Source organism: Dasypus novemcinctus, chromosome 19, assembly GCF_030445035.2.
Source record: "Dasypus novemcinctus isolate mDasNov1 chromosome 19, mDasNov1.1.hap2, whole genome shotgun sequence".
NCBI classification, from domain to species: domain Eukaryota; kingdom Metazoa; phylum Chordata; class Mammalia; order Cingulata; family Dasypodidae; genus Dasypus; species Dasypus novemcinctus.
In genome coordinates, this window is record NC_080691.1 from 83708618 (window position 1) to 83735549 (window position 26932).

The following is a 26932-nucleotide window of genomic DNA, read 5'->3' on the forward strand; positions in this document are numbered from 1 at the left end:
AGAAGACAACCCCCCCCCAGAGGCACCTCCACCTGCGTTTGCTATAAACGGAAGTTTTTATTGCTTTCGGTCCACGGTCGTTATTTCACATTATCTTGCGGCCCCAGAGCTCCCCCTTACATTATCTTGTGGCCCCAGAGCTCCTGGGAGGGGGGGGATTGGACCCGAGGGGGCCCCCGGGTGGGGGTCCCTGTGCAGTATGGGGCCAGGGGCAGGGGCAGTCCAGAAGTCGGAGCAGGTGGGGCAGGTATGAGGGGCTTGGCCTCGGGACCCCCTCCGTGGGCTCCCCACTGGGCCTTGGGAGGGGTCAGGGTTGGGGGTCTGAGGGTCCTAAGAAAAATTCCAGCGCAGTGGCCAGGGGCTGGTTTCCCAGCACCACCATCCACCCCCACCCCAAGCCCCTGGGAACAAAAAGAAAAATTATTTTTCTCTTTCTGTAAAAACTGTCTGCAGCTCCTGTGGGTACAGAAACCACAAAGTGATCAACAGAGAAACGGGAAGAAAAGCAAGCGGAAACCATGCAGGGCGGGCTCCTCCCCGCCAGGTCTCTTCCCCCACACAGCTCAGGCCAAAGACGCCCGCACGAGCCCTGGCAGGGACCCCCAGCCCACGTGGACCTGGCACGGCCTCGCCCCCACCCAGCCCGGTGACTCAGTCCTGCTAAGGAACCAAGCAAGGGTGGAGAAGACACCCCCCGCCTGCCCCCACCCAGCCACCCGCGGAACCCAGCGGCAGCCAACCTGTACAAAAACAAGACGAAAACACTCAAAAACACAAAAACCCAGATGGGGTGATGATGTGGGGAGACGTGTGGGGTGGGGTGCCTCAGTAACCCGCCTCCTCCTGGTAGTAGGGAGCATACTCGGGGGCCTCGGGGGCGTCCGGGCAGTCGCCGGCGCCTGAGGGCGCCCCGTCGGCCCCCGGGCCCTGTGGGCAGTACTTGGGGTCATAGATCTGGCGGCCCAGGCCGAAGACCTGGCCGCTCTGGTTGGCTCCCTGCGCGTAGCCCATCTGCAGGGACATGGAAGAGTTGTCGCACTTGTCGGTGCCCAGCTTGGTGTCGTAAATGTGCCGCCGGGTCCCCGGAGCCGTCATGCCCACCTGGAGAGGGAGGGGAGAGCATCAGAGAAGGGGCACACCTGCCTCTCTTAGAGGGGACCGCCGTGGCCCCTGCAGGCAGCGGCCCGCAAACTGCCTACTCTGTGGAGCTTTCCACGCCTTTCTTTCCTGACTCCGCGCCGAGTGACCCTCTCCCCGAGCCTCAGCTCCTTGGACCATTTTCTCCCTGCCAGCCAAGAAGCTCCCCCGGCCAGGGCCTCCCAGGAACCAGAGCACTCCATAAAGTTCTCGGCGATACGCTCGGCACGAGAAGAGGTACGGATCGCGGGAGGCACAGAGAGGGGCGGTGACTGCCCCAGGGACACACAGCACGGAGGCGGCGCCCGGGGGGGGGACCCACCTGGCTGGCACACTTGTTGGTGCCCATCTGGAGGCTGATGGTGGAGTGGTCCATGGGCGGCAGGATGTGGTTCTTGGGGTCGTACAGGTGCCGCCGCGTGCCATACGCCGTCATGCCCGACTGGCTGGCGCACTTGTTGGTGCCCATCTGCGGGGGACGGGCGCGCGGGGTCAGGCCTCGGGAACAGCCCCCCCCGGGCGTCCCCCGCCCCCCCGAGGCTGGAGGCCCGCGCCCACCTGCAGCCCGATGACGCACTGGCCCGCCTTCATGGTGGCGTCGTCGAAGTTGCGCTCTTGCTTCTCAGAGTACTTGACGCCGATGTCCACGCCGCTCTGCAGCCCCTTCGTCTTGGCCTGGGGGGTGCCCCGGACTGTGTGGCCCTGAGGGCGCCCCAGGACGGCAAGCCCCACCCACCCACCCCCAGGAGGGATGTCCCTTGGAGCCCCGTCCCGGATTTCCTGACCGTCCCCAGCCTTCCCCCACCTCCGGCTGCTCGGGCCGAGGAACGTGGGGCGCCCTGCCTCCCCCCTCCCCGAGCCTCTCCACCCTCGAGCCCCGTCACCTCCTCCCCACCCACCACTCGCCTGGACGACCGTCCCCAGCTCCTCCCCGACCCCAGCCTCCCGCCCACGTGGCAGCCACGGGGGCTTCCTGAGCTTGGCTTCCTGACACCCCCCACCGAGCCGGTTCCCACCGCAGAACCTTGCTAGTCCCTGTCTAAACGCTGTTCCAGCCTGCACAGCTCTCCAGGCTTAAGGGTCCCGAGCAGCCAGCTCTGCCCACATTCCACGAATTCTTTCCTGTCCTCCACCGAGCCTCTCGCAAATTATAACATACACAAGCTGACACCCAAAGAGGTGTGTTTGCTGCCTCCCCCATCTTGCGAGTCCCTGCCTCCTCCATCAGACTGCGTCCGTCCCGGTCACCCGGGGCCCTCACGGGTCGGCGGACACGGCCCTGGGCGCTCACCTTCCCGGCCAGGGCGAGGAGGGACACCTGCACCTGCGTCAGGTTCCCGCTCTCGAAGAGGTCGTTGGCTTCGAACAGGTCCACGGGGTTCATGCCGTAGCCGACCATGGCCTTGATGAAGTTGGACAGGTTCTCCAGCTGGGAGGACGCAGGGGCGGGTGGTGAGGGGACCCAGCCTGCCCGCCCGCCGCGGCCCCCGGCCCCCGCCGCCCCGGCCCCTCACCTGGTGCCAGTTCTGCTGGGAGCGGTTGGCCTTGGGGACGGAGCCCGGCTGCAGCTTGTTCATGAGCCTGGGGAGCCCGGGGGCGGGAGGGAGGAGGAGCCGCCGTGAGCGGGGGAGGACGCCGCGCTCGGCCAAGGGCACGCTGTCCTGGGCCGCCCACCCCCATCTCTGAGCCTCGGTCTCCCCACTCGTAAAGTCGTCTCCCACCCACCGGACAAGCAAAGCTGCCGAAGAGCGGCCGAGGCTGGCACCGGGAGGACCGTTCAGAACCGCTGGATTTTGGAAGGGAATTTGGGGATTTCCGTTAAAATGTTAAACGTGCAACATCAGGGAATGCTTCAACTGCAGCTGAGGGAGACGCAAGTCCAGGGGTGTCTCCAGAAACTTTAGAAACTCTCCCGTGAAAGGGAGGATTAAGTAACTGTAGTAGTCTGAGACTGTGCATGCCCCAGAAAGTCCTGTTCTGAAAGCTCGGTCCGTTCCTGTGGGTGGGAGCGACTGGGGTAGACATCTGATGAGGCTACTTCAGGGAAGGCGTGGCCCAGCAAGAGTTTTAATCCTCTTACATAAACCGGATTGAGAGAGAGAGAGAGAGAGAAAGCCGTGGAAGCAAGAAGCTGAAAGCACCAAAACAGAAGAGAAGGGAGAGACCAGCAGGTGCCACCATGCCTGGCCACGTGACGGGAGCCTGGGATCACTGGCAGCCACTCTTCAGGGAGAAAGCGTCTCCTGGACACTTTCGCAGCCTCAGAACCGTAAGCGCAGAGGTTAGTAAAGCCCCGTTGTAAAAGCCAACCCATTTCCGGTCTGTTGCATTTCGGCAGCCGAGCAGACTAAAGCAGTAAGGTAAGGACACTCGCTATCGGCGATACCAGACAAAGCAATAAGACAAGAAAAAAAAAGGAGAAAGACCCGAAACTCAGGAGGAGAAAAGCAAGCTTCAAAAGAGTACGTGGAGCGTGGTCTCATCCGTGTGGAGTAACGAGATGCAATACGGCATCGGCAAAAATGTCTACACTCACGTGCACAAGATAATTCCATCCTTCAGGCCTTTCTGGAAGTCGGGGCCAATAGAAAGTCCCGTGAGCCCCTCGATCCAGTTGCGGAGCTCTGCCTCCTTCTGAGGGTCATATTTGGACAGGAGCTGAGGGCAGAGGGCACAGGGCTGAGTTGGGGTGAGGGCAGACCCAGCTGAAGTCCCCAGAGCTCTTGACCGGCGGGGATGGGCAGAAACCCCAAGGGAAGAAGAGACAGAGGGTCCTGGAGGCCCCACATCCCCAAGCAGAGTCTTTCTCTTTCCCATTGGCAGGAACACCCCAGTCTTTGCTCACTGGCACAGGTATGTCCCTCCTGTCGCTCACTGATAAGCATCCGCTGTCATCTCTTCCCAGTGGCAGCAAAATCTCACAAGGACCTACCTCTCCCTTGCCCCCTGCTCCTCCTGCACGGGACACACTGACCCTTTGGTGGTTTTGTTGTTGTTTTTCAGTTGGGGATAAAATACACACATCAACCACTTTAACCACCTTGAAGTGAACAATTCAGTGACATTCTGTCCACCCAAAACGCTGTACAACCATCGCCTCTATCTAGTTCCAGAACATTCTCATCACCCCAAAATGGCGACGCCGTGCCCAGCAGCAGTCTCTCCCCGTTCCCTCTCCCTAGCCCCCAAAAGCCACACATCTACTTCCTGTCCCCGTGGATTTGCCTGTTCTGGACATCTCACATCAAGGGACTCAGCACCCGCCCTCTTGGGTCTGCTTCTCTTGCCAGCACCGTGTCCTCAAGGTCGGCCGTGCAGTCACCTGCATCAGAACCTTTCCACGGCTAATACTCCCTTGTTGGGATGGACCCTGTTCTCTTCTCCGTCCACCTGCTGATGGACACTTGGGGAGGTTTCCACCTTCACGCCGTGATGAGAATGGTCCCCACACATCTGCCCGAGACCGTGCTTTAATGCTTTGGGGCGGACACCTGGTAATTCGACCCTTAACGTAGAAGAACCACCAAACCTCTGTTTCTCAGACACGCAGTGCCAGTGCCGGCCCCGGGGCCTTTGCACATGTCGCCTCTGCCGACTCAGATCCTTGCACGGCTGGCCACCCCTCCAGCCGAGCCCCAGCTCACAGCCCCCTCCTCGGAGAGCCCCCCCCGGGCTGTCACCACCCCGTCACATCCCTCCCTCCCCCACCTTCCTCCCTTTTCCTTTCTCACTTCTCCCGCCACCTCCCGTGTACCTTTCTTGCTATGACCCGTCTCCCCCCAAGCTCCGCCGTCCCGCCCAGTGCCATCTCCCCAGGAGCTGGGGGGTGGGACAAATGTGCTCGGGTCCGCTTGAGGCACACCCACTGCCCACGAGAAACCCCTCCCCGCTGAGTCTCCACGCAGAAGGCTGACAACGCTGGAAAGGCTGAGGCCCGGGGACATCCCAAGGAGTTGGGGACTCGGGCGGTCAGCGCTGGGCAGTGAGGGGCCAGACCCACACCCTGGTCAGGGCTCAATGGTCCCGGCCAGCAGATTCGGGGCCCCCAGACCTCCTCTTTGGGGCCCCTTTGCTCACACTGCCCCCCACCCCTGGACAGCCTTTCCCTTCGTCCCCTCGAGACACGGGGGCCCCGAGCTGCCCGCTGCAGATCCATCCCTACTGCCCCCTCCTGGATGACCCGACGCCTCTCTGCCCCGAGCCTCAGTTTCCCCAGCCCTGCTTGGAAATGCTCGCGAGAGCTTCTGAACTGGACCCCTGCTCCGGGGTCCCCAGGGATGGAGGTGGGCTCAGAACCGGGCTGGCCAGGCACACACGGGGACCACGGGGGCCCACCCAGCCCACCCCCTTGGCCCGGCCCCCCGGCTCCCACGGCCGAGCAGCAGCCCCGCCAGGCCCAGCTTTGTCCAGTGCAAGGAACGGGGGGCGGGGGGCTCCCACCCCAGGAGCCGAGCTGGAGCCGCGGGCTGGTCCGGACGCCAGGCCAGCTGCGCCCCGTCCGTCCGTGGCGGCTCGCGGCGGCCGGGGGGCTCGGGTCCCGGCCGAAGGCCCCTCCCCAGCTGCCCGGCCGGCCCTCCAGCGCATTCCTGGGTCACCGCAAACCGCCAGGAATGCGCCGCTGCCTTCCCGGCTAAATGGGGACCAGCTGTTCCCAGCAGCCCAAACCCCCAGCCTCGGCGGCCGGCGGGGGGGAGGGGGGGGGGGGGCCCGCACTGGACACTGTCCTGTCCCGAGCTGTCCAGCCAGGGGTAAACCGAGGCACAGGCAGGAGGGCTCTTCTAACACAGCTGGCAGAGTGGGGCGGGAGCCACGGGGGCAGGTGCCAACTGGGTGCCGGGGTCCCGCGCAGGCTGCCCGGCCCCTGTCCGCCGTGCACACCCGCAGGCCGAGGGCGGGCGGCAGGAGGGAGGCTCGGGGCGGGGGGGGGGCCCCCTCTGACCTCGCGCTGCTCGGCAGGTACCAGCCTGCCCTGAAGCTGCCCAGCCCACGGGGTGTGGCGACCTCCCTGCTTCCTGCTCGGCCCAGGCAGGCCTGGGTTCGAATCCCGCTCTGCCACTGGCGTGCTGTGTAGTTTGGGCGGCTGGAGGGACTTCTCTGAGCCCCCCAGGTAGGGGAGGCAGCCTGCCCCGCGCATGCCCCTCAAACGATTCCTGCGGGGCCACGCAGCACTTAAGGAGCCCCCGGCTTAGCCCCCCGAGCCTCAGCACCCCTTCCGTGCACAGGTTGTCCGAGGCGCTCCGGGGACCGACGGGGGCCGGGCAGGTGCCTGGTGGAGGCTGGCAGGGCGTGTCCGACCAGCGTGACCCCAGGTGCCCAGGGTGGGGAGCGGGGGGGGGGGGGACGCCCCCCAGCAGCGGCTCCTGAACCCGCCCGGGGGTCCGGGATTGCCACGCCCTTGTCCCTTCCCTGGGAAGGCGGGACCACGCCGGGGGACCCCGCGGAAGCCCCTCCCCGGCTCTCAGCCCGAACCCCAGGCGGCTTCTTCAGCGCCCCCCCGCTGCACCCCAGCTTCCAGCAGACCCAGACCCACGCATTCAAGGGCCGGGCTTTGCCAGTGGGCCCCTCCTGATCCTCTCAGCTGGAGGACAAAGAGAAGGTGCCAGAGGCCCCCGGCCCCAAATCCCCCATCGGTACCCCCCCACCAGGTGGGAGCAGGGCTGGGACATTTCTGGGGCCCCACCCCTCCCCTCCCCCAAAGCAGAAGTCAGGCGGGGAGCGTGGAAGATCCCCCAACCCCTCGGCGCGCTCGGGGACCTTCAGTCTTGGGGGACCCAGGGATGGGGGGCTCCTGACGCGGGAGGGGGTTTCGGGGCCCGGGGTGGGGGCGGGGCTTACCCCCAGCCAGCCCCGGGGGTCGGGGAGCAGCGCGGCCCCCCGCGGCCCGGGCTCGGGTCTGCGGCCCCGGCGGCCCCTCCCCGACGGCGCGCCGACCCCCGCGGGGGCGGCCCGGGCGGGGGGCGCCCCGCACTCACCCGGTTCTTGACCTCGGCCGAGAGCCCGTACGAGGGGCCCTTGTTGAACTGCGAGGAGCTCATGCTGGCGCGGCCGGGGGCGCGGGCCGGACGGGGCGGACAGGGCGGCGGCGCGCGGGGTGGGGACACGCGCGGGCCCCGCGCCCCGCCCCCGCCGCTGATTGGCCCGCGGAGCAAATGTCCTTATAAGGCCTGGAAGCGCCGAATTCCTGCGGCCGCGGACTTCCTGAGTCCCCGACCCCTGCCCGCGCGGGGCACCCGCCCCCTCAGCCGCCGGGAAACTGAGGCAGGGAGGGGCGGGGACTCTGGGCTGCCAAGGGAGGCCTCTCCCTGCTGGGAGCCCCTCAGGCCCTGTCACAGCCTCTCTGGTCCCTTCTGGAGGATGCCTGAGAAAGGGGATCCCTGGCTGGGAAGTCCACGTCCCGCGGGGGCACGAACGAGGCTTCTTCTGCCCGTTAGAGGGGGTTCTCGGGGCCCCTACGACTGTGGGATGAACTTGAGCACCAGGGAAGGTGCCTCAGAGGAGAGGGCCACCGGAGCCAGGGCTTTGACAGATGAGTAGGTGTTCGCCAGTCCCTAGTAACTGATGTCCCTGATGGAACAAAAGCCCTGTGTAGGGAAGTGGACTTGGCCCAGTGGTTAGGGCGTCCGTCTACCACATGGGAGGTCCGCGGTTCAAACCCCGGGCCTCCTTGACCCGTGTGGAGGTGGCCCATGCGCAGTGCTGATGCACGCAGGGAGTGCAGTGCCAGGCAGGGGTGTCCCCCGCGTAGGGGAGCCCCACGCGCAAGGAGTGCGCCCCGTAAGGAGAGCCACCCAGCGCGAAAGAAAGTGCAGCCTGCCCAGGAATGATGCCGCACACACGGAGAGATGACACAACAAGATGACGCAACAAAGAGATTTCCGTGCCGCTGGGGTGGGGGGGGAGGGGGGAGAAATAAAAAAAAAAAAAAGTCCTGTGAAAGGCCTGGAGGCACGGCAGGCAGCGACTGACAGAGTAGAGTGGAGTTCTGTTTAGTTGGGGAACTGAAGGGAGGAGAAATGAGAAGGGGCCTTGGACGCTGAGGGATGATGGGGAGCTGGGGAGGCGGTGGAACAGCAGGGGGTCCAAGTGAGAAAAAGCCCTGGGGGGACATGGATGCGGCTCAGGCAGTTGAGCTCCTGCCTACCACACAGGAGGTCCCGGGTTTGGTTCCCAGTGCCTCCCAAAGAAGACAAGCAAGACGGCGAGCTGATGCAACAAAGAGACACAGGAGGAAAACACAATGAGAGACACAAGGCAGGAAGTGGAGGTGGCGCAAGCCCTTAGGCGCCCCCCTCGCACATGGTTTGGTTGCAGTTCCTCCTAAGAAAAGAAGGCGCGAGCACAGCAGACAGACAGCCGAACAGCGAGGCGGGGGCGGAGCCCACTGAGCACACAGCGGACAGACAGACACAGCAGACAGAGAGCGCAAAAAGCGAGGCGGGGGCGGAATCCACCCAACTGTGGCGTGTCACTCAAAAAAAAAGCCCTGGGGGCCGGCCTGGGGCTAAACAAATAAGTTAGTGAATGATGCAGGGAGTGAATTCACTTCCTTGTTTTCTCCTTGCATATTTGTTCATCAAAAGCTTCCTGCCATGTCCTCTGGGCCAGCCCTGCACTAGTGGCTTCTGGCTTCCAGGGAACCCTTAGATCTGGTCCTGTCCGTTGGGAAGACAGTACAGGATAGAGGGAGCAGCCTGTGCCTGGAGGAACCTGGAAGGGATTAGAAACTCTGCAGGAGAGGTCCAAGAAGGCTGCATGTAAGAGGGGACATGGGTGATGGGGTTTTGAAGCATGAGTAGGAGTTTGACATATTGCACAATGGCCTGTTGGGCTCTGCAGGGGCTCTGTCCCTTCCCTGGGGGGTACTCCTCCCTGACCCCCCACTCCCCGCATGTCTGCTTCCTCTTCCTCTGCCTGTGCTTTCCCCATCCCATCCACCTGAAGGCTCCTTTCTTCAAGGTTCAAGTCCTGGCTGGGTGGTCTTGCCTTCAGTTTCCTCATCTGTGAAATGGGTCAACGACGAGACAGCACAGCTCCGAGTGTGGCATCAGCTGCAGCCTGTTGGGGTCCAGGGTGGGGGTGCAGGGGGCATGCCCAGCACACCAGCCACTCCCCTCCTGGCGTTCCACGCGGTGGTGCCGACCGGTGGAACTGCCCGTGCCGACGGACATGTCCTGTTCTGCTGTCCCCTGCTGCAGCCACCAGACTTGTGGCTCCTGAGCCCTTGAAATGCTCCACTTTATTTCATTTTAATTAATTCAAATAAAATGTCTAAAACTGACTGTGGCTGAAAGGGGTGGTCTAGGGATGTGCGAGTCAATGGAAAGAAAGCTCGAGAATAATCTAGGGACGGAATAACACGGCAGATCCCGAGGTGGGCGGGGATTGTGGCTAAAAGGACCAGTGCAAACGCAGCGGACCTGGCCCAGGGTCAGGGCGTCCGTCTACACACGGGAGGTCCACGGTTCAAACCCGGGGCCTCCTGACCCGTGTGGAGCTGGCCCATGTGCAGTGCTGATGCGCGCAAGGAGTGCCCTGCCACGCAGGGGTGTCCCCCACGTAGGGGAGCCCCACGCGCAAGGAGTGCGCCCCGTAAGGAGAGCCGCCCAGCGCGAAAGAAAGAGCAGCCTGCCCAGGAATGGCGCCGCACACATTGTCCATGCCGCTGACAACAACAGAAGCGGACAAAGAAACAAGACGCAGCAAATAGACACCGAGAACAGACAACCGGGGGAGGGGGGGAAATTAAATAAATAAATCTTAATAATAATAATAATAATAATAATAGGGGTGTACGGAAAAAAGGAGCCAAGCGCTCGCTCTGGACCGTGGCCAGAGGTCCCCTGCTGGCGCGCTCCTCCCCTGTAGCGAGTGCTCCCCGCGACGTGAGGTGGGGGTGGGGGGCGCGGTCCGGGAATTCTGCACGTCCCGCGTGACAGTTCGGTAAGCTCACGACCTCTCCAATAAAAGAAACATTTTAAAAAATCAAAGCCTGCCCGTCCCGTTCTGGGGGCCCTTTTAAGAGCATGTGAAGCGTCTGGGCGGGGGGTCCCCTCGGGGGGCGGGTGTTAGGGACTCCGGGTGCGCAGGCAGCGCGCGGGTGGAGCCGGGTGTCCCAACCGCCAGGCGCGCGCAGGGCGCACGGCAGGGACGCGGCGCCGGCTCGCGAACAGCCTTCGGGGCGCATCGCGCGCTGCGTGGACGGAGCTGCGTGAACCCCCGTGGGACGCGCCCGCGCGGGAGGCCTCCGCCCCCCGGGGCCGGCGCTCGGGCTCGGCCGCGGCACCCACGGGGACCCGCGCGGCGACGCGGCCGGGGACGCGGCCCTCGGCTTCCAAGTCCTGCAGCCGTTGGGGGGAGAAAAGCAAAAGAAGAATATTGCAGGGCACATGGAAAGCCCATACAATTCAAACGTCGGTATCTGTAAATAAAGTTTCATGGGCACACAGCCCATACGTACGTGGTGGCTTTTTCGCTACAAGGGCCGGGGGTGGGTGGAGACCCTCTGCCCTGCGAAGCCGGAAATATTCCCCATCTGGCCTTTTTCTAAGTCTTAAGTTGGTCCAGCTTTCCTGGCAGGTGACTGTCACGGAGGAGGTGATTCACATGGGAGCCGCTCTGGTTTTCGGGCCTGCAGAAATCTGAGTTATGCTCACTGAAAAAGAATATAAGCTACGTTCATTGAAACTATAGCAGAAAAAGAAATTTAACAAAAAATGTGTATCCTCATTAAATTAAATGTTTGCAAAGGGCATCTCCCCTAGTGCTTACAGCAAGGCAGAGCTCTTTAAAAATTCAAATAAGCAGTTTGGATTTCGTGAGAACCCCTGGTTGCTGCAACATGAGAGGAAGGCGTTCACACTGAATTACTTCAGTCCCAACTTTGACAAGCCGCGTCAGGGAAGTATGATCAGCTGTTTTCAGGGAAAATCACACTGGCCTCGCGTTTCCAAGCCAGGGCAGGTCACAGCGGGCATTACAGAGCACATGACAATTCCCTCGATGTCCCTCTCTTGGGAACATCCACCTGGGCTCTGGGCCTCAGGAAGCGCAGCTCGTTGGACGTGGGGTTAAAACAAAACAGATTTCAAGAGAAGAACTGGCTGAAAAGGATATTTGCTGAGGGGAGCTCATCTGATCATTTTCCTTAAGTACTTTTTCCATCCTCAAGCTCTTGTTAAACCCACTCCATTTCCAAGATCACTCTGAAGATGGAGAGTGGCTCGCGGCCGCCGCCTTCACGGTTCCGAGGCCGTGTCGAGACTCGTCCCGGGCTGCTTCGTCACATCTCCTACCGGCAACGCCCCTGTGGCCTGCTGCGCCACCTGACGTTCTCAGCAATGGGAACGCCGGCTTTCTTCAGCTTCAGGTATGACCCTTCTGGTCCCGCACGTCGATCTCCTGATGGACCATAAGGAGCCTGGAAGCAAGTGGTGACTCCTGGGGACTGTCAAAGGCTAACTTTTTTTTTTTAAGATTTATTTTTATTTATTTATTCTTTCCTCTCTTTTGCACAGCTTCTCTTTAGGAGGCACCAGGAACTTAAAGAGACCTCCCATGCTTCATTGTGTCTCTCATTATGTTTTCCTCGTGTCTACTTGTTGCATCTGCTCACAATGCCGGCCCGTCACATCAGCTCGCTATCTTGCTTGTCCTCTCCAGGATTAACTGGGAACAGAATCAGGGATCTCCCATGTGGGAGGCGGGAGCTCAATTGCCTGAGCCAGGTCCACTTTCCTGTATACTTTTTTAGGGAACTGCCAAACTGTCTTCTGCAGCGGCGGCACCCTTTCACGTTCCTGCTTCCCCGCGTCCTCGCCAGCACCTGTGGACCGTCGTTTTGGTGCCAGCGCCCTGTGGGTGCAGGTGACAGTCCCTTCAGCGCTTGCCTTTCCTGGGGACGAAGGCTGCGCGCCTCCTCTGGAGGAGTGTCCCTTCCGGTCCTCTGCTCTGCGGCCTGACGGTGACGTTTTCCGGGGTCCTGCTGTTGCTTGGTGGTCTCCCCACCGCTGACCTGCTCTGGCTCGCCCTGGCTTCTGCTAAAGCGGGGACCCGGGCCGCGATGACGGCAGCCGCTGGCCGGTGCTGTGCAGGCAGGAGTTCTCTCAATAAAGCGGAGGGAAGCGCCAGCTCAGGGCCCCGCCGCGCCAGCCGCGCCGCCTCGCTGGGGAACCTGCTGAACCCCAGGCTCGCGGGCCTTCCCGGGGGCTGGCGCCTCCGCTGGCCTCGGGACGAGGGTCAGGGGGACGTCCTCCCGGCTCCCTGCTGGGAAAGGAGAGCATAACCTAACCCGCGGAGAGGATCCCAACCATTTCAAGAACGTCCATTTATTGAGTGCCCACTGTATGCCAGAAGGCCTCTCCATGTAACAGGAAAGGAACGGCTTTGGCCTCCTGGTCTGGGTAAGGGGTCCCCATGCGTCCCTCTGTCCGTCTCCAGGGCAGGAGGCTCCGGGGATTATGAAACACTCTGGAAGTTTCTCTCGGTCTCTAAGTCACCCCCCTCCCTGACCACCCAGGCCAGCTCAGCAGATGCCGCTCTGCTCCCTCATGTCCGCACCACCCCGCATGGGTCCTGAGCTCTTGCAGCGGGTGGCCGCGTCCCGCTGTCCTTTCCCGTCGTGGCACAAGCACACCCCTCGCCACTCCTGTCACCCTCTTCTCCAGGCCTTGCTTTGGGGCCTGGGGCAGTCCGTTCCGCCCCTGGCTTACCGTAGGCACTCAGGGAGAGTTGGGTCCTGTAACTTCCCTGCCTGCCCGCAGGCGTGGAGAGCTTTCCAGACGAGTAAGGCAGGCAGCCGGGGGTCAGGGGTGCCCAGCCGGGGTCACCGCCACGCCGACGCCGTGTGGGCTCGGGGTGTGTGGGGGCGGTGCAGGGGGCAGCCCTGGGGAGGGGCGCGGCGCCTCTTGAGGACGCGGGGCACCGACTGGGGAGTCCCCACCCGGCGCGCTCGTGCAGGCGGCAGGGCCGGCAGGGCCGGAGAGCGCACGGGCAGCGACAGGCGCGGATCCACTAAAACTGCGCGGCTTACAGAGGGAAAAGGGCGGCAGCTGGACGGACGCCTCCTGGAACCACCTGTACTTTGCTCTAGTGCGTGCAGGAGGTGCTCAATAAATGCCCCGACCTGCTGCGCTGCTGCGCCTGGTCCAAAAATATGGAACGCTTCACGAATTTGCGTGTCATCCTTGCGCAGGGGCCATGCTAATCTTCTCTGTATCGTTCCAATTTTAGTATATGTGCTGCCGAAGCGAGCACAACTCGAAGGTTTCGCGGAGACATATTTAAAGGCCCCGAGCAGTAAGTCTTTACAGTTATGGCGCCCATGTGTAGCCATATAGTCAGGCTGTTTTCTAGGGCGCCCCGGTAGGAAGTATCTCCAATATCATATTTCTTTCTAGTGCCCTTGATCTGTCCCAAATCCTCAGATATTTGCTAATTCTGCCCCGCGGGCGCGCCCTCGCGGCCGCGGAGGTTTGTGGGGCACAATATGCAAATGAGCGCGTGCGCAGCCCCGCCCCCGGCCCGGCGGGCCGCCGGCATCCCAGCGTGCCCCGCGGGCCCGGCGCCGCTCTCGCCCGGCGCGGCGACTCGCTGGCGGCAGCAGGGCCGCGGCGGCGGAAGATGGCGGCGGCGGCCGGGCGGCGGTGAGGGCGGCGGCGGCGGCGGCGAGGGCGGCCGGGGGCGCCCCCGGGGACCCGCGGGCGGCGAGGGCGCGACGCCGGGCGGCATGTCGGAGCACGCGGCGCCCGGGGCGCCGGGGCCCGGGCTCAACGGCGGCGGCGGCGGTCCGGGCCCCGCGCGCGGGCCTCGCACCCCCAACCTCAACCCCAACCCGCTCATCAACGTGCGCGACCGGCTCTTCCACGCGCTCTTCTTCAAGATGGCCGTCACCTACTCGCGCCTCTTCCCGCCCTCCTTCCGCCGCCTCTTCGAGTTCTTCGTGCTGCTCAAGGTGACCGCGACCCCCGACCCCCGACCCCTGACCCCTGCTCTCCGCCAGGCTCCCCGACCCGCCGATCGGGGCCCTCCCCGCACGCCCGCGGTCCCGGACCCCGGCCCCTGACCCCGGCCCCTGCACCCCGCGCTGCCCCAGAGCCCACCTGCCCACCTGCCTTCTGAGCCTCCCCTAGTTCCCCGCCTCTGCAGCCTCCTCCTCCCGGGGGGCCAGCCTTGACCCGTTATGGGACCCCTGACTCTGACGGTGGGAATTCTCAGCGCCCCTTGCCCCCTTCCTGCCCCAGCACCCCGGGCTGGGCTTGGCCAAGAGCCGGTGCGTCCAGGCCCTGCTGCCACCCGGCTTCCGGGACACTCCCCCAGGACACGCCCCTCACACCCGGCCGGCCCTGAAGTTCCTGCTGCCCCTGCGGTCTCTCCCACCGGCCCCCCCACCCGGATTCTCCCTCCACCCCGCCCCGGGAGCAGCTGACTTACCCAGGGTCGCCTTCCTGGAGTCGCCGGCCCAGTCCCAGCCTGCCTCGCTCGCCACTTAGCGCGGGTTTCGCACTCAGGCCCGACTGGTTGAGCCAGGTCTCCACCCTCCTGCCCTCCCTGGCACCAGCCACCACTGGACCCCCCGGGCACTGTCCCCTTCCCGTTCTCCCTCCCAGGGACAGCGGCTTCTGCTGTGAGGGCAGCTGAGGGCCGGCTGGTCAGCCTGTGGCCCGCCCGGGCTCCCGGAGGCCTCCTGGGCACTGAGCTCCTGGAGTGACCGTTCACAGCAGGGCGTCGCTCAGGGAGCAGGAAGGAGGCAGGTGCCAGCAGGCGAGCCCACGGGGGTATTAGCTGGTTCCAGCCTGACCCAGGTTGGCCGGGAGCTATGCTGGACGTGGCGGAAGGAGCGCGGGCCCCGCGGTCCAGCAACCCAGTGCAGCGACGGGGCCGCCGCGAGGAGCGGGCCTTCCCGCCGTGGACAGCGCCCTTCTGTCGGGCACCCCGGCCCAGTGTCGGCCTGAGATTGGAGGGGCCCACCTGCGAGTGTGTCTTTTCCTCGAGGAGGACTGCCCCTCGCTGGCCGCCGCATCTGTGCTGGCGTCCCTGGAGGCGTGAGATCCGCATGGACGGGGCCACCAGGATGCAGCTTTCCCCAGAGCTCAGCTGTGTCCTGGCCACGGCCGCCCCGGGCCCTGACCTGGGAGCAGTCGGGGCCTCGTCTCCCCCGGAGGCTCTCGTGCCGCTGACCGGGGCCGCAGCTGAGGCCAGAGGTTCCCCCACGGCCAGCGAGGGCCCTGGAGCCGAGCAGCCTGGCCGGCCTCGCGCCCCCGGCTGCTCCGCGGAGGGCAGGGCCCGGTGAGCGCCTGAGTCGGCCCCACAGCCTGCCGGTCCGCAGACCCTGGCCCCCAGGTTTTGTCTGTCGCCGTGAGGGCCGGGGCCAGTTGGGCCTGCGGGCACTTGGGGCTCCAGAGAGCTCTGCTCTGCTTCCTGCCCGCCGGCTTCCGGCGCTTCCTGCCGAGGCCGGCTTCCTCCTGGGGGCCTCGGGCCTCGGCCCCGCCGCCCGCCGCCCGTGCGGGGGTGGCTGTGGTCAGCATCCATCCCTGTCGTGGGGACTGAGAGGTGGCCGGGCTCTGCTGCGGGGTGTTCTCGGGGGCGCCGCGGCCTCTTCTGCCGGTTTCCACAGCGCCGAGGCCGGGGCGCGGGAACTGGGTGCTCCCGGGGGCAGCGGGCACCAGGGGCCCAGGCCTGGTGAGTGTCCAGCCCCCGGTGGGGAAGGCGCTGCTGCGCCGGGCGGGCGGGAGCCCCAGCGTGGTGACCCTGGGCAGCCCCCCTCAGCACCTTCCACCTGGGGGACGGAGCAGGCTCCCGGGGTCCTGGGGCAGCTCTGCACCTGTCCGGCGGGTGGCGGGCCTCGGGGACGGCCCAGGCCACTGTGAAGCCGCTGTGCTTGCTTGTGCGCCGCCTGCTCCGGACACCCAAGGCGGGGAAACTGAGGCTGGGCGGGGAGAGCCAGGGCCCGCTCTGCGTTCCCCTGCAGTGGGGGGCAGCCGGGGTTGCACCATGCATCTGCGGGGTGGGACCCTCGGGCTGCTGCCCTCAGCGCGGCTCCACTAGGCCTCGGGGTGGGGTGGGCACCCTCCCACCCCGCCCGCCCGCGCTGACGCCCCCGCCCCGCAGGCGCTGCTGGTGCTCTTCGTGCTGGCCTACATCCACGTCGTCTTCTCGCGCTCGCCCACCAACTGCCTGGAGCACGTGCGCGAGCAGTGGCCGCGCGAGGGCGTGCTGCGCGTCGAGGTCCGGCACAACTCGAGCCGCGCGCCCGTCTCCATGCAGTGCGGCGCCCGCGTGCCCGGCCTGCCCGCCGAGCCCGCCGAGCCCGAGGAGGAGGAGCTGAGCGTGGAGATGTTCGCCAACAGCTCGGTGCAGGTGCGCGGGCGCGGGCGGGGCGGGGGCGCGGGCGGAGACGGGGGCGCGCGGGGCTCCGGGCCGGCGGCCGAGCGCTGGGGCCGGCGGAGGGAGCCCCACGCTGCCACCCCGCAGTTCGAGCTGGACATCGAGCCCAAGGTGCCGAGGCGCGCGGGCGGCGCGGGCGGCCTCAACGAGAGCCAGGACGTGCCCTTCCCCCAGACGCCCGCCAGAGGTATGCGGGCGCGCGGCGGGGGGCCCTGGGCGGAGCCGGCAAAGCGCCTCAACCCCCCCCCCCCCCCCGCAGCGTGGTCGCAGGACGAGTACGTCGTGGAGTACTCGCTGGAGTACGGCTTCCTGCGCCTGTCGCAGGCCACGCGGCAGCGCCTCAACATCCCCGTCATGGTGGTCACGCTCGGTGAGCGGCGCGCGCCCCGGGGCCTCCGCGGGCTGCCCGCGCCTGCCCGCGCTGACCGCCGCCCGCCCGCAGACCCCACGCGGGACCCCTGCTTCGGGGACCGCTTCAGCCGCCTGCTGCTGGACGAGTTCCTGGGCTACGACGACATCCTCATGTCCAGCGTGAAGGGCCTGGCCGAGAACGAGGAGAACAAGGGTGCGGCGGGCGCGGGCGCGGGGCGCGGGGCGGGGGGCGCGGGGCGGGCGCGGGGCGCGGGGGGCGGGGCGGGGGGCGGGGGCGCGGGGGCGGGGCGGGGGGCGCGGGGCGGGCGCGGCGCGGGGCGGGGCGGGGGGCGCGGGCGCGGGGCTCGGGGCGGGCGCGGGGGGCGCGGGGGCGGGGCGCGGGGCGGGGCGCGGGGCGCGGGGGCGGGGCTCGGGGCGCGGGGCGGGGGCGCGGGGGCGGGGCGGGGGGCGCGGGGGCGGGGCGGGGGGCGCGGGCGCGGGGCTCGGGGCGGGCGCGGGGGGCGCGGGGGCGGGGCTCGGGGCGGGGCGGGGGGCGCGGGGGCGGGGCGCGGGGCGGGGGCGCGGGGGCGGGGCGGGGGGGCGCGGGGGGCGGGGCGGGGGGGCGCGGCGGGGGGCGCGGGCGCGGGGCTCGGGGCGGGCGCGGGGGGCGCGCGGGGCGCGGGCGCAGGGGCGCGGGCGCGGGGCTCGGGGCGGGGCGGGGGGGCGCGGGGGGCGCGGGCGGCCGCTCACTGCCCGCCCCTCAGGCTTCCTGCGCAACGTGGTGTCGGGCGAGCACTACCGCTTCGTCAGCATGTGGATGGCGCGCACCTCCTACCTGGCGGCCTGTGTCATCATGGTCATCTTCGTGAGTGCGGGCGGGGGCGGGGGCGCGGGCGGGGGCGGGGGCGGGCCCTGGCCGCGCTCACTCTCGCCTCCCCAGACCCTGAGCGTGTCCATGCTGCTGCGCTACTCCCACCACCAGATCTTCGTCTTCATTGGTGAGGGTCCTGCCGGGCGCGGGGGGCTGGGGGCGCGGGGCGGGGATGGGGAGGGGTCCGCCAGGCCTTGGTCCTCACCCCCCCCACAGTGGACCTGCTGCAGATGCTGGAGATGAACGTGGCCATCGCCTTCCCCGCGGCGCCCCTGCTGACCGTCATCCTGGCCCTCGTGGGTGAGCGCCCCCGCCGCCCCCGCCCCCGCCCAGCGCCCAGCGCGCCCGCCCCCCGCCCGCCCTGTCCCCGCCCAGCGCCCAGCGCCCACTGCGCCCGCGCCCCGCCCAGCGCCCAGCGCCCAGCGCCCACCCCCTGCCCTGTCCCCGCCTGCCCTGTCCCCGCCCAGCGCCCAGCGCCCAGCGCGCCCCGCCCCCGCCGCCCCCGCCCCCGCCCAGCGCCCAGCGCGCCCGCCCCCGCCTGCCCTGTCCCCGCCCAGCGCCCAGCGCCCAGCGCGCCCGCCCCCGCCGCCCCCGCCCCCGCCCAGCGCGCCCGCCCCCGCCCAGCGCCCAGCGCGCCCGCCCCCGCCCGCCCTATCCCCGCCCAGCGCCCAGCGCCCAGCGCCCAGCGCCCAGCACGCCCGCCCCCGCCTGCCCTGTCCCCGCCCAGCGCCCAGCGCCCAGCGCGCCCGCCCCCGCCTGCCCTGTCCCCGCCCAGCGCCCAGCGCCCAGCGCGCCCGCCCCCGCCTGCCCTGTCCCCGCCCAGCGCCCAGCGCCCAGCGCGCCCGCCCCCGCCCGCCCTGTCCCCGCCCAGCGCCCAGCGCCCACCGCGCCCGCCCCCGCCCAGTGCCCAGCGCCCAGCGCCCAGCGCGCCCGCCCCCGCCTGCCCTGTCCCCGCCCAGCGCCCAGCGCCCAGCGCGCCCGCCCCCGCCTGCCCTGTCCCCGCCCAGCGCCCAGCGCCCAGCGCGCCCGCCCCCGCCCAGCGCCCAGCGCCCAGCGCCCACCGCGCCCGCCCCCGCCCGCCCTGTCCCCGCCCAGCGCCCAGCGCCCACCGCGCCCGCCCCCGCCCAGCGCCCAGCGCCCACCGCGCCCGCCCCCGCCCCCGCCTGCCCTGTCCCCGCCCCCGCCCAGCGCCCAGCGCCCACCGCGCCCGCCCCCGCCTGCCCTGTCCCCGCCCAGCGCCCAGCGCCCAGCGCGCCCGCCCCCGCCCGCCCTGTCCCCGCCCAGCGCCCAGCGCCCAGCGCGCCCGCCCCCGCCCAGTGCCCAGCGCCCAGCGCCCACCGCGCCCGCCCCCCGCCCAGTGCCCAGCGCCCAGCGCCCACCGCGCCCGCCCCCGCCCGCCCTGTCCCCGCCCAGCGCCCAGCGCCCAGCGCGCCCGCCCCCGCCTGCCCTGTCCCCGCCCAGCGCCCACCGCGCCCGCCCCCCGCCGCCCCCGCCCACCGCCCAGCGCCCAGCGCGCCCGCCCCCGCCCGCCCTGTCCCCGCCCAGCGCCCAGCGCCCACCGCGCCCGCCCCCGCCCCCGCCTGCCCTGTCCCCGCCCCCGCCCAGCGCCCAGCGCCCACCGCGCCCGCCCCCGCCTGCCCTGTCCCCGCCCAGCGCCCAGCGCCCAGCGCGCCCGCCCCCGCCTGCCCTGTCCCCGCCCAGCGCCCAGCGCCCACCGCGCCCGCCCGCCCTGTCCCCGCCCACCGCCCAGCGCCCACCGCGCCCGCCCCCGCCTGCCCTGTCCCCGCCCAGCGCCCAGCGCCCACCGCGCCCGCCCCCGCCTGCCCTGTCCCCGCCTGCCCTGTCCCCGCCCACCGCCCACCGCGCCCGCCCGCCCGCAGGCATGGAGGCCATCATGTCCGAGTTCTTCAACGACACCACCACCGCCTTCTACATCATCCTGGTCGTGTGGCTCGCCGACCAGTACGACGCCATCTGCTGCCACACGAGCACCAGCAAGCGGCACTGGCTGCGGTGAGCGCGCGCGGGGCGGGGCCTGGGGGCGGAGCCTGGGGCGGGGCCTGGGGCGGGGCTAGGACTTGGGCGGGTGGGGCCCCCGCAGAGTGGGGCGGGGCCTTGGGGCTGGAGGAGGCGGGGCTGAGATGGGGCGGGGCCTCAGGCTGGTGGGGCCTTTGGGGGTGTGGCCTGGGCGGGGCTAGGTCCTGGGTGTGGCGGGGACGGGGCAGGGCCTGGGGGCGGGGCGGGGTGCCAGGGGTGTGGCCTTGGTGTGGCCCCAGCGGCAGGGCCTCGGGTGTGGCCCCAGCGGCAGGGCCTCGGGTGTGGCCTGGGCAGGACGGCCCTGGGCGGGGTGCGCCCGGCCCGCTGGCCCCCGCTGACCCCCGCTGGCCCCCGCTGACCCCCGCTGGCCCCCGCTGGCCCCCCGGCGCCGCAGGTTCTTCTACCTGTACCACTTCTCCTTCTACGCCTACCACTACCGCTTCAACGGGCAGTACAGCAGCCTGGCGCTCGTCACCTCCTGGCTCTTCATCCAGGTGAGGCGCGCCCGCCCCGCCCCCGCCCGCCCCCGCCGCCCGGCGCTGACGCTGCCCGCCCCCCCCAGCACTCCATGATCTACTTCTTCCACCACTACGAGCTGCCCGCCATCCTGCAGCAGGTGCGCGTCCAGGAGGTGCTGCTGCAGGCCCCGCCCGGCCCCGGCGCGCCCGCCGCGCTGCAGGACAACCTCAACAACAACGCGGCGCCCGCCGCCCCCGCCGGGCAGCCCCCCGCCCCGGGCCCCGGCGCGCCCGGCGCCGCGGGTGACCCCGAGCCCACGGCACCCAGCTCCCTGGTGGCGGCGGCGGCCGGGGGGGGCCTGGGCTGGATGGCGGAGACGGCCGCCATCATCACAGACGCCGCCTTCCTGTCGGGCCTGAGCGCCTCCCTGCTCGAGCGGCGGGCGCCGAGCCCCCCCAGCGCCGGCGCACTCCCCCAGGACGGCCCCCCGGGCGCCACCCCAGGGCCTGAGCCGGGCCCCCCAGCCCCCCCGGAACGCAGCCCCGGTCCCGCCCACACAGCCCCCCGGGGGGCGCCCTCGGAGGCGGGCTCCTGAGCAGCCACGCGGGTCCCACCACATGGGGCTCCTGGGGCCCTGCCTGCACGGGGTCAGGGTCTGCCCCCCCCCCCCCCCCGCCTGGGGGCGGCGTGCCGCGGGAGGACTCTGGGCACGCGTGGAGTGCATCGCCTCCCAGTTGGCAGGACAGGCGGGCCGACGGCCAGGGGACAGGAGGGGCAGGGCGCCTTGGAAGGTTCCGGAGACTGAGCTGTCCCGGAGGCCACCGGGTGCGCGGGCCAGCCCCCCACCCCCGGCGTGCCTTCTCTGCACCTGCCTGACCCCCGGACTGGCGCGCCCCTGCGTGGACGGCGCGGGGCCACAAGACCGACAGCGCTGGGCAGGCGGGCGCGCTTTAATCGCGGTGTACAGACGGTGGTGTGTGTAGAATAAAAGCGTGGATGGCCGCGGCTCCGCGTCACCCCTGGGCGGGCTCCGCGGGCCGCAGGGCGCCGTCCCCCAGCAGGGCCAGCAGCTCCCCCCGCCGCAACAGGGCCTGGCGCAGCCGCTCCCGGGCGCCCGCGATGCGCCGCTCCAGGTGCTCCAGCTCCCCCGGCTGCTCAGGCTCCCCGGGCTGCGGGCGGGTTGGCCCCGCGTCGGGCTCCAGCAGGAAGTGCACGCGCCGCTCCCGGGCCACAGCCCTGCGCGCACGCCGCCAGTCCCCGGGGCCCGTCTCCTGCCGGCGTGGCTGCTGCCCGGGGCCGCTGTGGGGAGAGTGGGCGGGCTGGGTTGAGCCATGGAGGAGTGGGGGGTGGGAGGGCCATGGGGCGGGGCCGGGCGGGAAGGGGCGGCCCCGGGGCGGGGCGGCCCCGGGGCGGGGCATCCCAGGAACCCCTCACCTCGACTCCGTCTCTGGCTTCTGCCCCTCTGGGCGCTCGGCGTTGAGGGCCCGGTGGATTTTCTAGAAGCGCAGGCGAGGCAGGTTGGCGGAGCCTGAGGGTCTCCAGGGCGGTCCGGCCATCCCCGCCACCCCCGCACCTGGCTCGTGTGCAGCCAGTACTGCAGCCGGTTGCCGCGGCGGATGCGCGGCAGCGCCAGGCGGTAGAAGACGTGCTCGCCGAGCGCGCTGAGCAGGGCGCCGCCCAGGCCCAGGCCCAGCAGCACGAAGGGGCCCGCCACGTCCCGGATGCCCATCTGCAGGGTCTGCGCGGGAGGCGCGGCCGTCACCGTGGGCCTGGGGGGGCCCTGAGCGCGGCCGACAGGTGAGGGCCCTGCTCCAGAGCCGGAGGGCAGCCGGGGTTTCCTGGAGTGGGCCCTGGCACTGGGCGTGTGGAGGTGGACAGGAGCGCGCAAACACTGGCACGTGCGCGTGCCGGGAGCGGGGGCGCTGGGCCGCGTCCGGCGAGGCCCGGGCAGGTGCAGGCCCTCCGCCCTCCCCGCCCCGCAGCCCCGGGCCGCCTCACCTCGGTCACGGCCAGGACCCGCTTCCCGCAAGGCACCATCTTGTACCACTTGTCGTGCAGCAAGTCGATGAAGCCCGAGGACTTGTAGCGGCTGATGAACTCGGACAGCTTGGAGGTGAGCGGCGAGTTCTGGGGCAGCCCGATGCCGTAGCCTGCGGGGCCGGGGCCCGCGTCGGGGCGGTGGCAGCGCAGCCCCCACTCGGCAGCCCGCACGCCCTGGCCGCGCGCCCCGCCCCCGCCCCGGGCCCGCGCTCACCCTCGATGGCGAAGGGCTTGCCGACGGTCAGCAGCCGGCACTTGGCGTCGATGGAGACCTCGTAGTCCAGGAGGGACTTGTCCATGATGAAGGCGTTCAGCTGGGGGGGGTCGCTCCTGCGCCGGGGGGCGGGTCAGCGCGCGCCCCGCCCCGCCCCTGTGCCGCCCCCGTGCCGCCCCCGCGCCGCCCCGCGCGCTCACGTGAGCATGGCGACGCCGTCGGGCGTGGTGGGCGCGCTGTGGCGTCGCACGTGCGCGTACAGCTCGGGGAAGCTGTTCTTGAGGTAGGCCTCGGCGCTGCTCTCCCACACGGTGCCCACGCGGAAGCCCCGCGCCGGCTGGCGGAGCTGCGGGCGCGCTCGGGTGGGCTCGGGCCTCTGCGCCCGGCGCCGCCCTCACCCCTGCCCGGGGACCCCGTCTCCCTGCTGTGCGCCGTGGGGTACCGCGCAGCGTCTCCGAGCCCCGCCCCCTCGAGGCGGGCAGGCACCTCCCCAAGCCCGTGTCCTCAGAGGCCGCCGGGGTACCCTGACCGGAGCTGCCCGCGCCGCGCCGCCCCCTGCCCACCCCGGGCGCAGCGCCGCCCCCTATTTGGCTCCCTCATCCTGATGCCCGCGGCGCCGGCACACACTAGGCGCTCGATAACCGCGCAGGGAGGGCGGCCGGCGGCGGGGGCGCACCTTGGGGTCGTGGATGCCCGACAGCTCCTCGAAGGCCTCGTCGCCGACCAGCACGGCGGCCAGGTCGGCCGTGCAGCCGGCCAGCACGAGCAGGCAGAACACCGCCCACAGGTTCATGAGCAGGCGGCCCGGCGCGCACTTGGGCGTCTTGCTGGACACGGTGCGGCCGAAGAGGATGGCGTAGCAGAGCGTCAGCGCCGACGAGAAGGAGAAGACCGTGCCGCGGTTGCGGCCGCGCGGCGTGAGCCCGTAGGGGCTGCGCCACTCGTAGAGCGTGAGGAAGAGCGCGGTGAGGTGCAGCGCGGCGAAGACGCCCGCCCACATGGGCCAGTGCAGCGGCCAGGCCAGGGCGCCGGCGGGCGCGTCGCGCGCGCGCACCACGATGCCCAGGCTGGTGGAGAAGAAGGGGCTGGTGAAGTCCACCACGCGCGAGCGCGCCGAGTTGATGCTGAAGCTGGTGACGGCCATGTGCGCCCTGCCGGCCAGCAGGTCGCCCACCAGCCCGGTCCAGCGGCCGCCGCGCAGGGCGCCGTACTTGCCGTCGCCCACGATGTACAGCTCGAAGTCGAAGGGCGCGTCCTCGGCCAGGCGCTGCAGCAGGTCGATGCAGTAGCCGTAGCAGCACCTGCGCAGCCCGCGGGCCGCCGAGCCGTTGGCCAGGGCCGCGAAGAGCCCGTCCAGGGCGGCCGCGTCGCCGGCGCGGGGGGCCAGGCACAGCTGCCCCGCCGGGCACTGCCCGTCCTCGTCCGCCTCGCGGGCGAACACGAACGGGTGCTCCACCAGCGTCACCACGCGAAGCTTGGGCCGCGCGCGCGCCCCCCGCGGCGTCGGGGGCCGCCTCCCCGCACCGGCCGCCCCCGGCTCCAGCTCCAGCCGCCCGTCCCGCCAGCTGCCCACCGTGGCCCAGGCCGGCGCGCCGCGGGGGTCCTGCCGCAGGCCCCACACCTTGAAGCGGCGTGACATGCGCACCTGCGAGGCTGCGCTCACCCGCACGGGCCCCGTCCGGCCCTGGAAAGACGCGTTGGCCAGGAACCTGCGGGCAGGCGGGGCGTCAGGCGGATCCCCGCACTGGGGCGCGCGCACCCGCATCTCCAGCCAGCCTCGTCTCCACGAGGGGTCCCTTGGCGCCCCCGCCTGCCCCCAGGGAGATCCGGCTGCTCCCGCCTGCACCTGAGGGGCCCCCGCCATAGCTCCCCCATCGTCTCCCCACCCTGCGCCCCTGGAGCTGCCCTTCTCTCCTGGGGTTAGCAGCCCAGGGAGGGAAAGAGCTGGGGGGGGGTCCCGGTGGCTTGTGGGGTGGGGGCTGCCTCACCAGGGAGGGCAGACATGGGGGAACAAAGCCCTGCCCCCTGACTCAAGGCGGGTGTGCCTCCCCAGTGGCTCCCTGTGGGTCGGGCTGAGCCCCTCCCCCGCTTCCTGCTTTCTTTGCTCAGTCTCCCAAAGCACCCTAATAAATTCTGACACGTGGATCCCCTTCTGCAGCCTTGCTTCTAGAACCTTCAGCCGAGACGGGAAAGGGCTGGGACCTGGTACCCGGCAAGGGGCCACCAGCATGGCTGTGCCACCTCGCGGGCAGAGGGGGCTTTCCCAGCTCACCGTGCCAAGAAGCGGCCCGAGGACTCGTGCCCGACGGGCTGGGGGTTGTGGCAGCCCGCCGCGGTGGGCAGCAGGGCGCGCTCCGGCTGCACCCGGGCCGCACTGCCCAGCGCCCGCACCACCAGCTCCACCGCGTCGTGGATGGCGGCCTCCAGCGGGGGCCGCGCCACCTCACCCAGCGCCAGCAGCCCCGGGGGCAGGCCTTCCGTGGGCAGCGCCTGGACGTGCAGCGGCGTGCCCAGCAGCCAGCGGGGCCCGGGGGGCGCGGCCTCCAGCACCTGGCGGGCGCGGGCCACATCACAGCCCAGGAGGACGGCTGCGGGCACCGGGGCCTCGCCCCCCGCCGGCGCCCCCAGCGGGGCCAGGTGTGCCCGCAGCTCAGCCCCGGCATCCGGCCGGCTCAGGTCCAGCACGAGCTGCGGGGCCCGGCCAGCACGGCCTGTCCAGAGGGCCACCAGGCTCCCGGGGTCCCGCACGCGGCACAGCACCAGGCCGACGTCCTCCCAGGCGTGTGCCCAGAGCACGGACGCCAGCACGTCCAGCAGCGTCTCCAGGGGGCTGGCCCAGTCCAGCTGCAGGTGGAACGGGTTCTGGGAAGGGGGTGACGCGGTCAGGCTGGGCGGCATCCATGGCCCCCCACCACCTGCTTCCCCGCCCAGAGAAGGTGTTCAATAAAGACGGCTGCTGGACAACTGGATCTTGCCCCACCCTTGCTCTGATGCTGGTGTCTCTCCATCTCCTTCAGCTCAAAGCTCAGGCTCAGCCAACCTGGCGGTGCCCACTTTGACACTTTTTGTGTGTGCTGGCATACTCTTCTCCCTCTGCCAGCGAACTCCTACACATCCTTCAAAACCCCATTCCCTTGCCTTTTACTCAGACTGCCTTGTCACCCAGGCAAAATCCCCATTCCCCCTCTGAGCCCCCTAGGCCAGGGTCCCTCTCTCTGCCCGAGTCCTGACCTCACCCACCCCCATCCATCTGGGAGCCAATGCCCTCGTACCCTGCCCGAAGCCAAGCCTGACTTCCCCCTGCACATCCCCGCCCCAGCGCCAGCCAAGACCAGAGCCTCGGCCAAGCCCGCTGGGACCCAGAAATTTCCACCAATTTGACCCTCTGGTGCTGGGAAAGAGCTTTGTCAGACTTCTCAGGCAATTGGGGAGCCGCCTGGCTGGGGGCAAACCAAGAGTTTGAGGCAGCCCCTGGGGGACAGACAGACGGCCTAAGCCCGGGTGGGGTGGGGTGGGGTGGGGTGGGGTGGGGTGGGCCGGGCCCACCCCAGCTGGGTCCCTGGGTGGCTGCGGGCGGGACAGGCGCAGTTCCTGGAGGCGCCAGCAGAGGGCGCCCCAGGCCTGGGTTTGGACCCCAGGCGGTCCTGGTGGGCTAAGGCTCGTGGAGGCGCGAGTGGGGCCCTGAGCCTCCGCTGGAGTCGGGGTCTCCCTTCCCTGAGAAGGAAGGCCTGGAGGGTCCCCAGTATGGGGGTACCGAGAGGTCGCGGGGGCCTGGCGTGCGGGGCTCGCCCTCCCCGGGGCCCCGGGCCTCATTCCCAGCCGCACCTTCGTGTCCCCATCCGGAGCCCTCCTGCTGCTCCGGGGAGGGGGCATCGGGGGGCAAAGTGGGCCCGTTGGGGCCCCCCCAGACCCCCCACCCTGCCGCCCTTCCCCCCTTTCTCCAGGCCTGAGCGCAGGGTCAGGCGAGGGGAGCCACCCAAGAGCTGGGGGCGGGCGAGCGCAGTCCTGGGGGTCTCTGGGGGGTCTCTGGGGGGTGGGGAAGGGTGCTGGGAGGAGGGCGGGGCACACCCTGGAGAGCTGGGGGGCCTCTTCCCAGCGCGCCGCGGGGATGTGCGGGAACAGGGGTGCCCGCTGGGGCTGTCGGGGGGCTGCACTGCGAGGGGGCGCTGCCCGGGGGCCTGGGCCGGCCACGGCGGGTCTCCAACCCCGAGACGAGGGAAGGGGCTCCGTGCCCCTGGGGGGGGCGGCCCATGGGCTCCCGGGTCTGGGGTGCAGGCGCGTCCTGGGGAGTGGGCGCTCGCGGTCCACGGCCGCGGGTTCCGCGCGCCCCCGGGCTCCTGCCTTCGGGTCGCCACCCTGCGCCCTGGGGGCACCCCCGGGGATTCCTGCCTCTGGAACCAGGGGTCTGGGTCCCGCGCGCTCCGGGGACTCCCAAGACCCCG

The 26932-nt window shown here is 69.8% G+C and overlaps 3 protein-coding genes and 1 non-coding gene across 4 annotated transcripts; 1 reads left to right on the forward strand and 3 right to left on the reverse strand.

Annotated features, from left to right (window-relative positions):
* Positions 1 to 37: 37 nt before the first annotated feature.
* CNN2 (calponin 2) lies at positions 38 to 7226 on the reverse strand. The gene is made up of 7 exons (XM_058282224.2): positions 7110 to 7226; positions 3674 to 3795; positions 2652 to 2718; positions 2429 to 2566; positions 1696 to 1812; positions 1460 to 1606; positions 38 to 1101 (listed from the first exon to the last, which is right to left on the reverse strand). Exons 1-7 carry the CDS (start codon positions 7170 to 7172, stop codon positions 826 to 828), a joined length of 930 nt encoding a protein of 309 aa, XP_058138207.1. The 5' UTR covers positions 7173 to 7226; the 3' UTR covers positions 38 to 825.
* Positions 7227 to 13282: 6056 nt separating this feature from the next.
* LOC111764146 (U6 spliceosomal RNA) lies at positions 13283 to 13389 on the reverse strand. The gene has a single exon (XR_002796836.1). It is a non-coding gene; the product is annotated as a U6 spliceosomal RNA (small nuclear RNA).
* A 448-nt stretch (positions 13390 to 13837) lies between these two features.
* Positions 13838 to 21252, forward strand: TMEM259 (transmembrane protein 259). Its single transcript, XM_058282225.2, has 11 exons — positions 13838 to 14086; positions 16243 to 16491; positions 16606 to 16705; positions 16778 to 16888; positions 16961 to 17083; positions 17634 to 17734; positions 17810 to 17867; positions 17957 to 18040; positions 19621 to 19753; positions 20172 to 20271; positions 20340 to 21252. The coding sequence occupies exons 1-11, from the start codon at positions 13862 to 13864 to the stop codon at positions 20829 to 20831; spliced, it is 1776 nt and encodes a 591-aa protein (XP_058138208.1). The 5' UTR covers positions 13838 to 13861; the 3' UTR covers positions 20832 to 21252.
* Positions 21250 to 25388, reverse strand: GRIN3B (glutamate ionotropic receptor NMDA type subunit 3B). The gene is made up of 8 exons (XM_058281074.1): positions 24763 to 25388; positions 23167 to 24199; positions 22691 to 22836; positions 22491 to 22606; positions 22235 to 22386; positions 21810 to 21974; positions 21671 to 21732; positions 21250 to 21535 (listed from the first exon to the last, which is right to left on the reverse strand). The coding sequence occupies exons 1-8, from the start codon at positions 25386 to 25388 to the stop codon at positions 21250 to 21252; spliced, it is 2586 nt and encodes an 861-aa protein (XP_058137057.1).
* Positions 25389 to 26932: the final 1544 nt, after the last annotated feature.